Source organism: Siphateles boraxobius, unplaced genomic scaffold, assembly GCF_051911475.1.
Source record: "Siphateles boraxobius isolate OS27281-9 unplaced genomic scaffold, OSU_SipBor_1 162, whole genome shotgun sequence".
Taxonomy (NCBI): domain Eukaryota; kingdom Metazoa; phylum Chordata; class Actinopteri; order Cypriniformes; family Leuciscidae; genus Siphateles; species Siphateles boraxobius.
Window position 1 is genome coordinate 267501 of NW_027508769.1, and position 12500 is coordinate 280000.

The 12500-nt window shown below is 38.6% G+C and overlaps 3 protein-coding genes across 6 annotated transcripts in view; 2 read left to right on the forward strand and 1 right to left on the reverse strand.

The window, feature by feature from the left end:
- LOC143740010 (cytosolic carboxypeptidase-like protein 5) overlaps nt 1–5357 on the forward strand; it is a 29805-nt gene extending 24448 nt beyond the window's left edge. For 3 of the 4 annotated variants that reach the window (XM_077232026.1, XM_077232024.1, XM_077232025.1), the window contains exons 14-16: nt 1441–1580; nt 2297–2369; nt 5015–5357. In XM_077232026.1, the coding sequence (XP_077088141.1) occupies nt 1441–1580; nt 2297–2369; nt 5015–5030 (229 nt within the window). In that variant the 3' untranslated portion in view covers nt 5031–5357. The remainder of the gene's footprint in view (nt 1–1440; nt 1581–2296; nt 2370–5014) is intronic. The other variant, XM_077232028.1, reaches the window with a different exon arrangement.
- A 44-nt stretch (nt 5358–5401) lies between these two features.
- LOC143740005 (dolichyl-diphosphooligosaccharide--protein glycosyltransferase subunit 4) lies at nt 5402–5694 on the reverse strand. The gene is made up of 2 exons (XM_077232017.1): nt 5568–5694; nt 5402–5493 (listed from the first exon to the last, which is right to left on the reverse strand). Exon 1 carries the CDS (start codon nt 5688–5690, stop codon nt 5577–5579), a length of 114 nt encoding a protein of 37 aa, XP_077088132.1. The 5' UTR covers nt 5691–5694; the 3' UTR covers nt 5402–5493; nt 5568–5576.
- A 1711-nt stretch (nt 5695–7405) lies between these two features.
- gen1 (GEN1 Holliday junction 5' flap endonuclease) overlaps nt 7406–12500 on the forward strand; it is a 23623-nt gene continuing 18528 nt past the window's right edge. Inside the window, exons 1-4 of the mRNA XM_077232035.1 lie at nt 7406–7558; nt 8414–8577; nt 9785–9989; nt 11962–12138. Coding sequence (XP_077088150.1) covers nt 8417–8577; nt 9785–9989; nt 11962–12138 — 543 coding nt within the window. The 5' untranslated portion in view covers nt 7406–7558; nt 8414–8416. The remainder of the gene's footprint in view (nt 7559–8413; nt 8578–9784; nt 9990–11961; nt 12139–12500) is intronic.

Sequence of the window (12500 nt, forward strand, 5' to 3'; positions counted from 1 at the left end):
GTGTGTGTATGTATGTATGTATCTTTGCATGTATGCATGCATGTATGCATGTATTTATGTATGCGTGTGTGTATTTATGTATGCGTGTGTGTATTTATGTATGTGTGTATGCATGTATGTATGTATGTAGTATGTATGCATGTATTTATGTATGTGTGTGTATTTATGTATGTGTGTGTGTATTTATGTATGTGTGTGTGTATTTATGTATGTGTGTGTGTGTATTTATGTATGTGTGTGTGTGTGTATTTATGTATGTGTTTGTGTATTTATGTATGTTTGTGTGTATTTATGTATGTGTGTGTATTTATGTATGTGTGTGTGTATTTATGTATGTGTGTGTGTGTATTTATGTATGTGTGTGTGTGTGTATTTATGTATGTGTTTGTGTATTTATGTATGTTTGTGTGTATTTAAGTATGTTTGTGTGTATTTATGTATGTGTGTGTGTATTTATGTATGTGTTTGTGTATTTATGTATGTGTTTGTGTATTTATGTATGTGTGTGTGTATTTATGTATGTGTGTGTGTGTGTATTTATGTATGTGTGTGTGTGTATTTATGTATGTGTGTGTGTATTTATGTACGTGTGTGTGTGTATTTATGTATGTGTGTGTGTATTTATGTATGTGTTTGTGTATTTATGTATGTTTGTGTGTATTTATGTATGTGTGTGTGTATTTATGTATGTGTGTGTGTGTATTTATGTATGTGTTTGTGTATTTATGTATGTTTGTGTGTATTTATGTATGTGTGTGTGTATTTATGTATGTGTGTGTGTATTTATGTATGTGTGTGTATGTATGCATGTATGTATGTATGTTTGCATGTATGAATGTATGTATGTTTGCATGTATGTATGTTTGCATGTATGTATGTTTGCATGTATGTATGTATGTTTGCATGTATGTATGTTTGCATGTATGTATGTATGTACGTTTGCATGTGTGTATGTATGTTTGCATGTATGTATGTTTGCATGTATGTACGTTTGCATGTATGTATGTACGTTTGCATGTATGTATGTATGTTTGCATGTATGTATGTTTGCATGTATGCATGTTTGCATGTATGTATGTTTGCATGTATGTATGTATGTTTGCATGTATGTATGTTTGCATGTGTGTATGTATGCATGTATGTATGTATGTATGTTTGCATGTATGTATGTTTGCATGTATGCATGTTTGCATGTATGTTTGCATGTGTGTATGTATGCATGTATGTATGTATGTTTGCATGTATGTATGTTTGCATGTATGCATGTTTGCATGTATGTATGTATGTATGTATGTGTGTATGCATGTATGTACATTATGGTTTGATTGATGACAATATGTCAATAAATGTTATACTCCATTTCATAATGGTAATTTTTAAACAATTACTTACAATATCACACATTTAGAAGAGCGACTGAAGTGTGTGTTCTGGTTTCAGATGTGAGCTGCAGCCTCGGCCCAGCCGTATCCCAGTGCGGAAGGACGTTCAGTCCGTTGTCGTCCCGCTCACGGGTCACGAGACGCACAACATGAGAGTGTGGAAACTGATCAAACCCGACATCAAGAAACACCCGGCAGGTCAGAGCCGGAGCTTTAATTAACCCTATAATGACGACTGCATCATATTTAGTAAGCCTGTAAATGCTAGATTAGACCTTTTTTAGCACGTAAAAGTCTTTTAGTATTCGTACAAACGTCCACCTTCAGCTCGAGTCTTTCTGCTGTGAAATCTTTTCTGATATTTATCAAGTAAACGTAAGAATAACTTATATAACTAATAAGTAATATTTCAAGTGGACTGAAGCAAGGTTTACTTGATTATCCAGACATCATTTTATAGAAAAGTCACGAGTATCAAATATAATCATGAGCCTTTCAAGGAAGGATTATTTGTTCATCTCTCAATCATCATTATGTTGCAGTGCATTATATGTTTGAAAACTGCAGAGCTTTGATCATAAAACTAAGCATTTAAATATCACACTACACTCATTGATTTACAAGCATCAGAACTTCATATAAATATCAGAATATGCATAAAATTGTATAGTTTTGGGCCTCTGAATAAAACGGAGTCTGATGCATCAAATATGATACAAAACAAAGTTCCATTTCAAATAATATAGACATTTCATTTCTGACTGTTACTCCATGTGTCAGGCTTTACAGGGTTAAACCTCGTGTTCTTGTCACACATTTTTCCGTCTCAACATGCTGATTATTTGTTGCTTGTGATTTGAATATTAATACACGCTGCCGATGGATCCATTTAACTCAGAATCTGTTTTTTTTAGGTGTGTCTGGGAAAGACGGTTCATCGCGTCTGCTGAGGACCTCTGGAGATGCTAGAGATAAACACACAAACAGGTAACACACGACACACAGTCCTTAAGGGAAGGGTTTACAAAGTCTTAAAGGCTCTACGAGAACACGGGCCTATACCATGAAGCCGGTTTAGGTGGATAGCCAGGTATGTTTCATTTTAGTTTGAGCCAACCCTGGGTTTTAGGCACCATGAAAGTGGTTTGGCTTTTAGCAGTGTGGCTAACAGATGATGTTCCAGGCTAGAGATCTCAAACCAATCTTGGACCAATCAGCTGTGAGCAGAGTGTCACATGTCTGATGCGATAAAGTCACTCCACCTGTTTCTACTCCAACTTAAAGGTCACTACATAGCAAATTATTTTTAAAGACAACATCGTCTGGCTTTTTAGTAATGCTTATTTAGAATAATAATTTTTGTATGATTTAGATATTATTTATGTATCGATTACACATGTAAAATTTTAGTTAATCAATTACTATTACAGTTTAAAGGAATAAATATATAAAGGTAATATAAATATGCTTTATAATCAATAAAGCTATAAAATGACAACATGTGAGCTTAAATGTTCTGTATAACTATAAATTAACTTCACAACTTGTACTTGCACTGATATAGCAAGACTTTTCTTTTAGTGGTCCTCTTTCAAAGACAGCCATTTTCTTCTTCCTGTGTAAATTAGTTTAAATTATTCATATTTTTCAATCTCGTAATATTCTGCAGAAGAGAGAAGTGAATCGCTGCTTCTCTCGCAAGAAATTAATGTTTCACTCTTTCTCAGCATGTGATTGGCTGTTCGCTACTGATGTCACAGCTAAACTCAGGATCAAAGCCTGAGGTGACAGAGGAAGTTGATGATCAGCATCATGGTACCAACAAAGCCTGGTTGGATTGATTTGGTTTTGTCAACTTAAAACTAATCCTGTAACGTGGAGTTTGTTCAACTACCATCATGGTACAGGCCCCCGCTTTTCCTGCTTGAGTGTTGATTATTTTCCACATATTCTCCATAGTTTCGGCTCCTCTCTTCCCAGTCTGTCAGTAACGCTCTGCGGTGCGTTTCAAAAAAGCATCGTTAGCTAATTATAGTCGCAGGTTCCGTCGTTATCAGCAGTTCAACGAGTCGGTGTTTCCCGAAACCATCATTCTGACGAACATTCGCAAACAGCATCGCAAACTTGTGTGTTTGTAACGACAGATCTCGACCTGCGGTTAGAAGAAGAGTTTATTGTTTTTATAACATGTGACTCAATAAATCCTGACCTTGAGCAAATAAGCAAGTTAACATTCAGTACAATCTGTATCTTTTATTTAGAATACATACAAATGTCATTTACGTCTTTTAGTTTGTCCAGAGATTTAAAGCTTCGTTCTTGAAGAATGTTGTGTGTGTGTGAGTGTGTGTGTGTGTGTGTGTGTGTGCGTAAGAACGAGTCTCTGATTGAATCTTGAAATAAAGCAAAATAACTGAGAAAAAGGAGAAATAGTCTGTTATTTATAGCAAAACATCTAGCATTAATTCGATCTCAAACAGATTCATTAACATTCGTGACATCATTAACCAACGTGGTTGAACGACCAATTTGGGACAATACAGTTTCGGGAAACAGTCGTGACTCGCTAGTTGATTTCTTCAAGGATGTATCGCAGTAGGGCTGCACGATTTGGGGAAAATGTCGTATTGCAATTATTGAGGTCAATATTGCGATTGCGATATAATAAACAAATGGTTTCATGTGTCAACTTGCTTGGTTTTCTCAAGGAAAATGCACACACAGATTAGTGATAATTCTGAAATGTGTATTTCTCAACTCAAACAACAACTAAATTATTGATAACACCTATAATGATCAATAAGCCATTGATGTCTGGATACAATTTTTAAATTATATATAGAAGAACTTTTGTAACTTTAATAAGGAGTAGTCAAGAGCAGTGTGTGTTTTCTCTGTTCCCTTTCTTTGATTAACTTTAACGACAGAGATAATTAGTGGCTACTGTGTACTGTCCCTTTAAGAGCAGCCGCTGCTGACAGAGACGAGGATCACACACGCGCCTCATTCTCTCACGAGTCTCAACTCTTTACGTTCATCATAAGACTGCTCTTATGTTATGAAAATACACAATTATGCCAAAATGTATTTTTGTCGAGTGTGTTATTGTTCGTTTAAGCACGAAAGAGAACTGTATTCTGGCGCGCGGTCTGTGTATGCGCATGATACTGGCGCGCGTCTTTCTGTGCGTCACAGTCAGGACATTCACAGGCTGCGCGCACTTTTTTGTCTCGTCGCGCAGGAATGGTTTAAAAGCATTTGCATGAATAAGAGCGGCATCATGATGCAGCACTAGCCAAATGATGACAAAAATTTACAGATGCTGCATTAATAGCCCTAATTTGTTTAGGCTATTTCATATAAAATCGCAGCATTTTGCGTCATATAATCATGACATCGCGATTGTGATACGATTAATCGTGCAGCACTATATCGTACTATAGTAGTGAAGCGACGTTGTACGGGAAACACCTGCTTACTCCCGGTCTCTATGAAGCCCCCTCCTTCTGAAAAGCACACTGTGCTCTGATTGGTCGGCTGGAGGAGTGTGTTGTGATTGGTCATTCCGGTATGCATGAACCGCAGCAGATTTGATGTGACACTTTAATATTTAAAGTCTTTCATCTCAACAGATCGTTGCCGACCTGAGGATCATCAGCCTCTACAGAAGATCCTCATCTTTAATAGTGACTGAAATGTGGTGCTTTCCCAGCATTCAGCTGTTTTAACCGTCCATAAACACTAAACCAACAACACACTGCACGTGTGTTGTGTTTCTAAGGAAACCCTTTTAAGTGTGTGTGGCTTCGTTTTGTAATTGAACAATTATGTGGCAGATTTTATTTTGCATAGAATTGTGTTGCTTATTACAGTTCAGAAACCTGATCAAACTCAGTGTGAAAATACTGAGAATTAAATGCAATTCTCTGTGAACTCTAGAAAGCAATAAACATAAATGTGTATTTACGAAAGAAACGCAGACTTCGTTATTCACATCAAGAAAAACACACGCACACAAATCCTCTCGCACTTTGACAATTTATTCCCATGATTTCCATACAAAACGCAGATTTACAGGCCGGATCATCCTCTGGTTCTCCCCGTTCACATCCTGCAAGAGCAAACGTCAGTTTCCCATCAGACATGATCAGGTGTGTGTGTGTGTGTGTGTGTGTGTGTTCTCACCTCTCTGTCTCACTCCAGTTTCTTCGGGTTGTTCACCGCCACATAGTGATACAGTACCACTAGCAGGAATAGTGAAACGCCCAGCATGTTGGCGAATATGGCCAACTGTACGTCAGTCACCATCACGCTGAAATACACCAAACATTTACTGAGACCTGCCTTACATTACACACCACTGTACTATGGTATGACCTTCATTATAGCATCTATAAAAGCAAGTTCATTTTAAGGTAAAGCACAATAGAGTGCATTTAGTGCTGCCCAGTTTTTCCGGAAGTTATTTTTCACATTAATTTCTCGGCCAAAAAAAATTAGCTACGAGGTGAATCATTCATAAAACTACAAACTTTGATTTGAAGCAAAAACGTGTTTGAAAATCCAGACGTGAAGAATGGGTAGATGTAATGCTAAGCATTTATAAGATGGAAAAGCTAACTGCGTCATTAAGATTGGAAGTCGATAAATTTAACAATATCTGGAAAGGATGGATTAAATATATTAGGCAACATAGAACGGATTTTGTTTAGAGACTTGTGGTAAGGTCTGAATGTTTTATGAATACCTCTTTAATGTACTATGTAGAAGGATGAAGAAAGCAAATTTACTATGCAAGGATTGTCACGGAGAGTAACACATACCACACCCCAGTTCTAAGCTACAATTTTATTTTTAATTTTTTGTTTTAGTTTTATGGTTATGTTTGGTTTATGTTTCAAAAAACGAATGTCTTATCATTAAGGGAATTCAAGGAAAAACAAGTTTTGTCTGTATTTAAATATTGTCAATGTTTGCCTTATTGTTCTGTAAAATTCATATTGTGAAAAGACAAAATATAAATGAAAAAAAAAGAAAAAAGAAAATCCAGACGTAACTGATTTAGTGAGGAAAAGAACTACAATCCCATGAAGCATCGCGAACATCAATCGAATTAGAAATGTAGAAATATAAAACTACTGTTGATTATATCTATAGAAACCATATATTTTACATGTATTGCAAAATATACATACAAATATTTAAGCATTTTGAGATACAAATTAATCATGGGAGTGGGCGGGGCTATTTTGGAGCGTGTTGCTTTTTTCAACTCTCTGATTGGTGGGATTTTCTGTACAGCATCATGGGTAATGTAGTTTTTCCACAGGGAATTCTGTTGTTAAATACGATTATTAACAAAAACTGAAATAATGCGGGCTGACATCGTTAGTGGAAGCAAATACCATCGATTAACAAAATGAATAGGGTTTTTACTACTTAAACTTGACTGCTAAACACCAGTATAACTATGAAGGAGAAAATATGTATAATTAAAAGGAAAAGGCAACTACATGTGCAATTCAGATACCACGGTGCTAAAAGATTACATACTGATATATAATTAATTAAATGGTATTTAAAAGACATCGCATGATTATTTTTCTGAAGTGCAACACACAACATGACCGTCATATTATGATCAAACGACATGAGAATCATCAAAAATCAAACCTGCTAATCGTGTAATTGATTCTTCCATTTATTATAGTTTAATCTACTGTATTACTCACATTTATTGAGCTGTCTGTGAGATGTTTATGATGAATCAATCTGCCCGCAACTCGAAAGTTCCTGCGCTGCTGAATTCCGGGATTGAGACACGTCACGTACATACGGGTCTCTGAAGACGTCACATCCTGAATAAATCACTGATAATTCAATTCTTTCTTTTTTATCTATCTTTTTTTAACAGTTATCAATCTAATTAAGGAATGAATGTTTGTGTTTTTTATGTAGAACAAGTAAAATAATTGTACATTTTAAAACAATATTAAGCGAGTGTTCAGAGTGTTTCTCCTCCTGACCGTTAGAGGCGCTGATGGGATTCCAGACGCTCGAGTAGGAGCGAGTTCAAATGTTCAAACTGGAGGCTTTACACAACAAAAACATCTTCAAAACAACAGATTAAACATATAAACATCACTCCTTTATACATCAAGATACATATAACATATGTAAGTACCAATTGCTCCTTATAAACTGTTAGCGTTGCGATGTCAGAGTTGACATTATGTTTTTTTATCTGAATAGTGGATACTTGTACTGTAATATGAAAAGCAGAACAAAGTCAGAAGGAGGGACTCAATCTCTTACAAAGGGCCATAAAAGATAAGCTTGCAACATTACGCAGAGCTGAGTGAAGATATATATACACACACACACAAACATATACACACACACACACGTATATATATACGTGTGTGTGTGTATATATGTTTGTTAGTGTGAGTGTGTGTGTGTGTGTATAGGCAAGGCAATGCAATTTTATTTATACAGCACATTTCATACACTATGGTAATTCAAAGTACTTTACACAGAAAGGAATTAAAAAAATAAAAGCAAGGAAAATTAAAACAGTTATAAAAGGAATTAAAAGTGATATCAAGATGATATATAGATAAACTTCTCATCTGGCAAAACATCGGTGTATCATAATTTTCACAGCTCCCAGTCTTTATATATATATATATATACCATACATGCATGCATACATTATATAACATTTATGTATCTTTGTATTTGAATATACAAAGAGATCATAGATGTACGAGCTGTAGAATGCAATACTCATTTGCATTTACATTTATGCATTTGGCAGATGCTTTTATCTAAAGCGACTTACATTGCATTCCAAGGTAGATATTTACATTCTTATCAGTTCTTGCTTTCCCTGGGAATCGATCCCATGACCTCGGCGTTGCAAGCGCTAGCGCTCTACTGTCGGCGCTACAGGAAAGCTTGTATCCGTCGAAAATTCAAAGAAATATTCATTGAGGTCTCGTGTGTTATTGATGTGTTTGTCTCTGAAGGTCATGGGTGTTTCTGAGCTCTGGTCGATTCTGGAGCCGGTCCGGCAGTGTGTCCCGCTCTACAGTCTGTCAGGGAAAACCCTCGCCGTGGATCTCAGCCTGTGGGTCTGTGAGGCCCAGCATGTGCAGGGCATGATGGGAAAAGTCACAAAGCCGCATCTCAGGTGAGCGTGAAATGGCATCTATTAGAGCGGCACGATTAATCGCACTGAAACCGCACGCGATTTGGCAAAGGCTGCGATTATTTTATGCGCTGTTTGTCTGTGCAGCGGCTGATCGGTAGTAAATGCTCCATCTGAACACCAGAGGGCGTCACACACACACACACACACACACACACACACACACACACACACACACACACACATACACACACACACACACACACACATACACACACACACACTCCATCTGAACACCAGAGGGGGTCACACACACACACACACACTCCATCTGAACACCAGAGGGCGTCACACACACACACACACACACACTCAATCTGAACACCAGAGGGGGTCACACACACACACACACACACACACACACACACACACACACACATACACACACACACACTCCATCTGAACACCAGAGGGCGTCACACACACACACTCCATCTGAACACCAGAGGGCGTCACACACACACACACACACACACACACACTCCATCTGAACACCAGAGGGCGACACACACACACACACACTCCATCTGAACACCAGAGGGCGACACACACACACACTCCATCTGAACACCAGAGGGCGACACACACACACACTCAATCTGAACACCAGAGGGCGTCACACACACACACATACACACACACTCCATCTGAACACCAGAGGGCGACACACACACACTCCATCTGAACACCAGAGGGCGTCTCACACACACACACACACACACACACACTCCATCTGAACACCAGACGGCGTCTCACACACACACACACACACTCCATCTGAACACCAGAGGGCGACACACACACACTCCATCTGAACACCAGAGGGCGACACACACACACACACTCCATCTGAACACCAGAGGGCGACACACACACTCACACTCCATCTGAACACCAGAGGGCGACACACACACACACACTCCATCTGAACATCAAAGGGGGGCCATTACACACACGCACACACACACACTCCATCTGAACAGCAGAGGGCGTCTCTCACACACGCACACATACACACAGACACTCCACCCTTCCTGTCGACCACCATAACTTCTGTTGGGTTGATTCACAACCCCACCACTAGGTGCCACTAAAAACCACACACTGTACCTTTAAAGTGCCATTACATGGAGATTGCGATTAATCGTGCGGCTCTAGTCGCTCACATGGTGACGTGTGTCATGTACAGGAATCTGTTCTTCCGCGTGTCTTCGCTCACTCTGACGGGTGTGAAGCTGGTGTTTGTGATGGAAGGAGAAGCTCCCCGAATCAAAGCCGAAACCATGAGCAAACGCACTGAGATGAGATTCGGCGGCCCGAAGCCCAAGAGCATCACGAAACCAGCAGCTGCCAAAAACACCAGCAGGGGCCGGTTCAAGGCCGTTCTCAGAGAGGTGTGTATGCGCTAGTCTCACATGTAGCTAATTTGCATAATCCCCAACTCTGGTCTTGATTGGCTGAACAGCGTCTCTTAGCCCCGCCCTCAAACACTGTAGTGTATCTGAGACTGGAAGAGTTTGGTTCGTGTTGAGAAGACACTGTTTTCTGAGATTGATACGGTAAAACACACGCCATCGTTACTGTTCGTATCACTAGGCGTGTTTCCATTACACTTCAAATTGCGCAAATTGAAATTGCGAATTGAATATACGCCTAATGGAAACACGTCAATTCCGCAAAATTTATCGCAATAAAGTTTTTATGCTCGCATGAGGAGGTTTTTCAGGCAATTCAAAAAAAGGAATATTTCGCAAAACTGCAATGGAAACAGTTTTTGCGCATTTGCAGTCACCTGACGTAGAAGACGCGGTGTGTTTAACGCGGTCTTTATTAAACTCATAAAAGACAAAAGATTTACAGGAATACCGGATTCTAAACCACAAAGAAATGCCCCAATCACGAGCTCTAAGCAGAAATGAGTGAGAAACTCCCAGAAACTCCTCATATGAGCCCGCTCTCAAATATAAGGGTCTTTCCTTGCCATTAATGCTGGATAACACACACACGTCTCCTTCGATTAATAATAATGGCAGTGCAGTGGATGGGATATACATAAACCATATAAACCAACATCCGTCGCCATGATTTTTGGAATGACTTATCATGAGAGGAAGAAATTACGTTTTAGTTGCATAACATCGGTTAATGGAAACGCCGTCATTTCGCAATAGATTTTTGTCTAAATTTCTGTAATGGAAACGCGCCTACTGTGACTATCAAGAGCTGAGATTCAGATATGATAGTGAGCGTTTGCTTTCTGACCAATCACAGCAGAGCAGCTCTCAGAGAGGCGGAGCTTAGAGAGACTGAATCTCTGAACGAACCGTTTCAGACACTGAGAGAAAATGAGGTGATGCTGAAATAGATATTATGAGGAAATTAGTGTTTTTTTGATCTTGGATGCATGTGAACCTGTTGTAGGAGGTTCCTAACACAATTAGGAAGCTTTAACCCTTGTGCATCAGTTAAAAAAAGTTACACATAGGTACATAGTGGACAAAAATGTCCGTGTCATAAAAATTTGAACCTTGGGAGTACAGACTTAGGTTTGGTCGCATTTGAAAGAAGAAACAATTTAAATTAAAATACAACAAAAAAAAGCTATATTGGTTTAAGTTTATGAACATTATTTTATATAGAATTTATATTTTATGAAACATGTTGAAATCTAAAACTGCTAGAACATCAAAGCCATTAATCTAAATAAGTTGTGTTCCATATTTGAGGCTGATATCTCAAAAAATGAGCTTTCAGTGAGAGTGTGTTTGGGCTCAGGAACAGACTTTCCCCATTAGATCCAGTAAAACTCTGGGACACAGTGGTTGAGTGTGGCATTTGCAGCACACACACATACACATTTTTTCATTACACATACAAACCACACTTTGACATTCACACCAACACAAACACACACACACACAATTATCGCTGCATAATGTATCCAATTGTCTCTATAACACACAGAAACAGCAAACAGGAATAAAGTGTGTATTTGCTTTATAGGCCAAACCTGAGAAAATGGCTCCCTTGCCAACAGAATTAAAGCCTGTTAACAAAGATTGCATCATTTTATAGTTAAATGGTCATTAAAAATTGCAGTTTTAATGGGTTTCAATGGGGACATTTTAGTTCTGAGAGGAACTATTGTGTGTTTCTTGTGCAAAATAGATTTTTTTAAAGGAAATGGTGGTGAAATGGTACAATTCTAATATAAATACACACCTGCGCCAAATTGTATGCAGTTGGCATTAACACAGGCAAAATGATCCAAAAAAAGACATTTAAAAAACTGAAAAAGACAAAAACGTCCGCAAGTGTCAAACCAGCAGTAATCCCCCAATCCGGCTTGAATCCCTGTTCTCCCAGTGTGCGCAGATGTTGGACTGTCTGGGTGTGCCGTGGGTGACGGCGGCGGGAGAAGCGGAGGCCATGTGTGCGTTCCTGGACGCGCAGGGCTTCGTCGACGGATGCATCACTAACGACGGCGACGCGTTTCTGTACGGCGCTCGGACCGTCTACAGGAACTTCAACATGAGCACTAAGGTTCCCTCTCTCGCTAAACATCTAAACGCACGCTCTCATCGCATGTGTGTTTAAAGGGATAGTTCACCCAAAAATGAAAATTCTGTCAGTAATTACTCATCCTCATGTTGTTAAACCCGGTAAGACCTTCGTTCATCTTCAGAACACGAATTAAGATATTTGATTGTGTCGTGTGGAACTCATTACAAGTAACTTGAGTTATGTAATCAGATTACTTTTTCAAGTAACTAGTAAAGTAATGCATTACTTTTTCAATTTACAACAAAATATCAGTTACTTTTTCAAATAAATAACGCTTGTTACTTTTTCACATTCATTGACTGACAGCTCTCCTGTCCGCATGTTGAGAGTAATAAAGTGAG

Excerpts from the sequence above, each read along its gene's own strand:
- LOC143740005 (XM_077232017.1), bottom strand. The coding sequence starts at position 5,690 with ATGGTGACTGACGTACAGTTGGCCATATTCGCCAACATGCTGGGCGTT.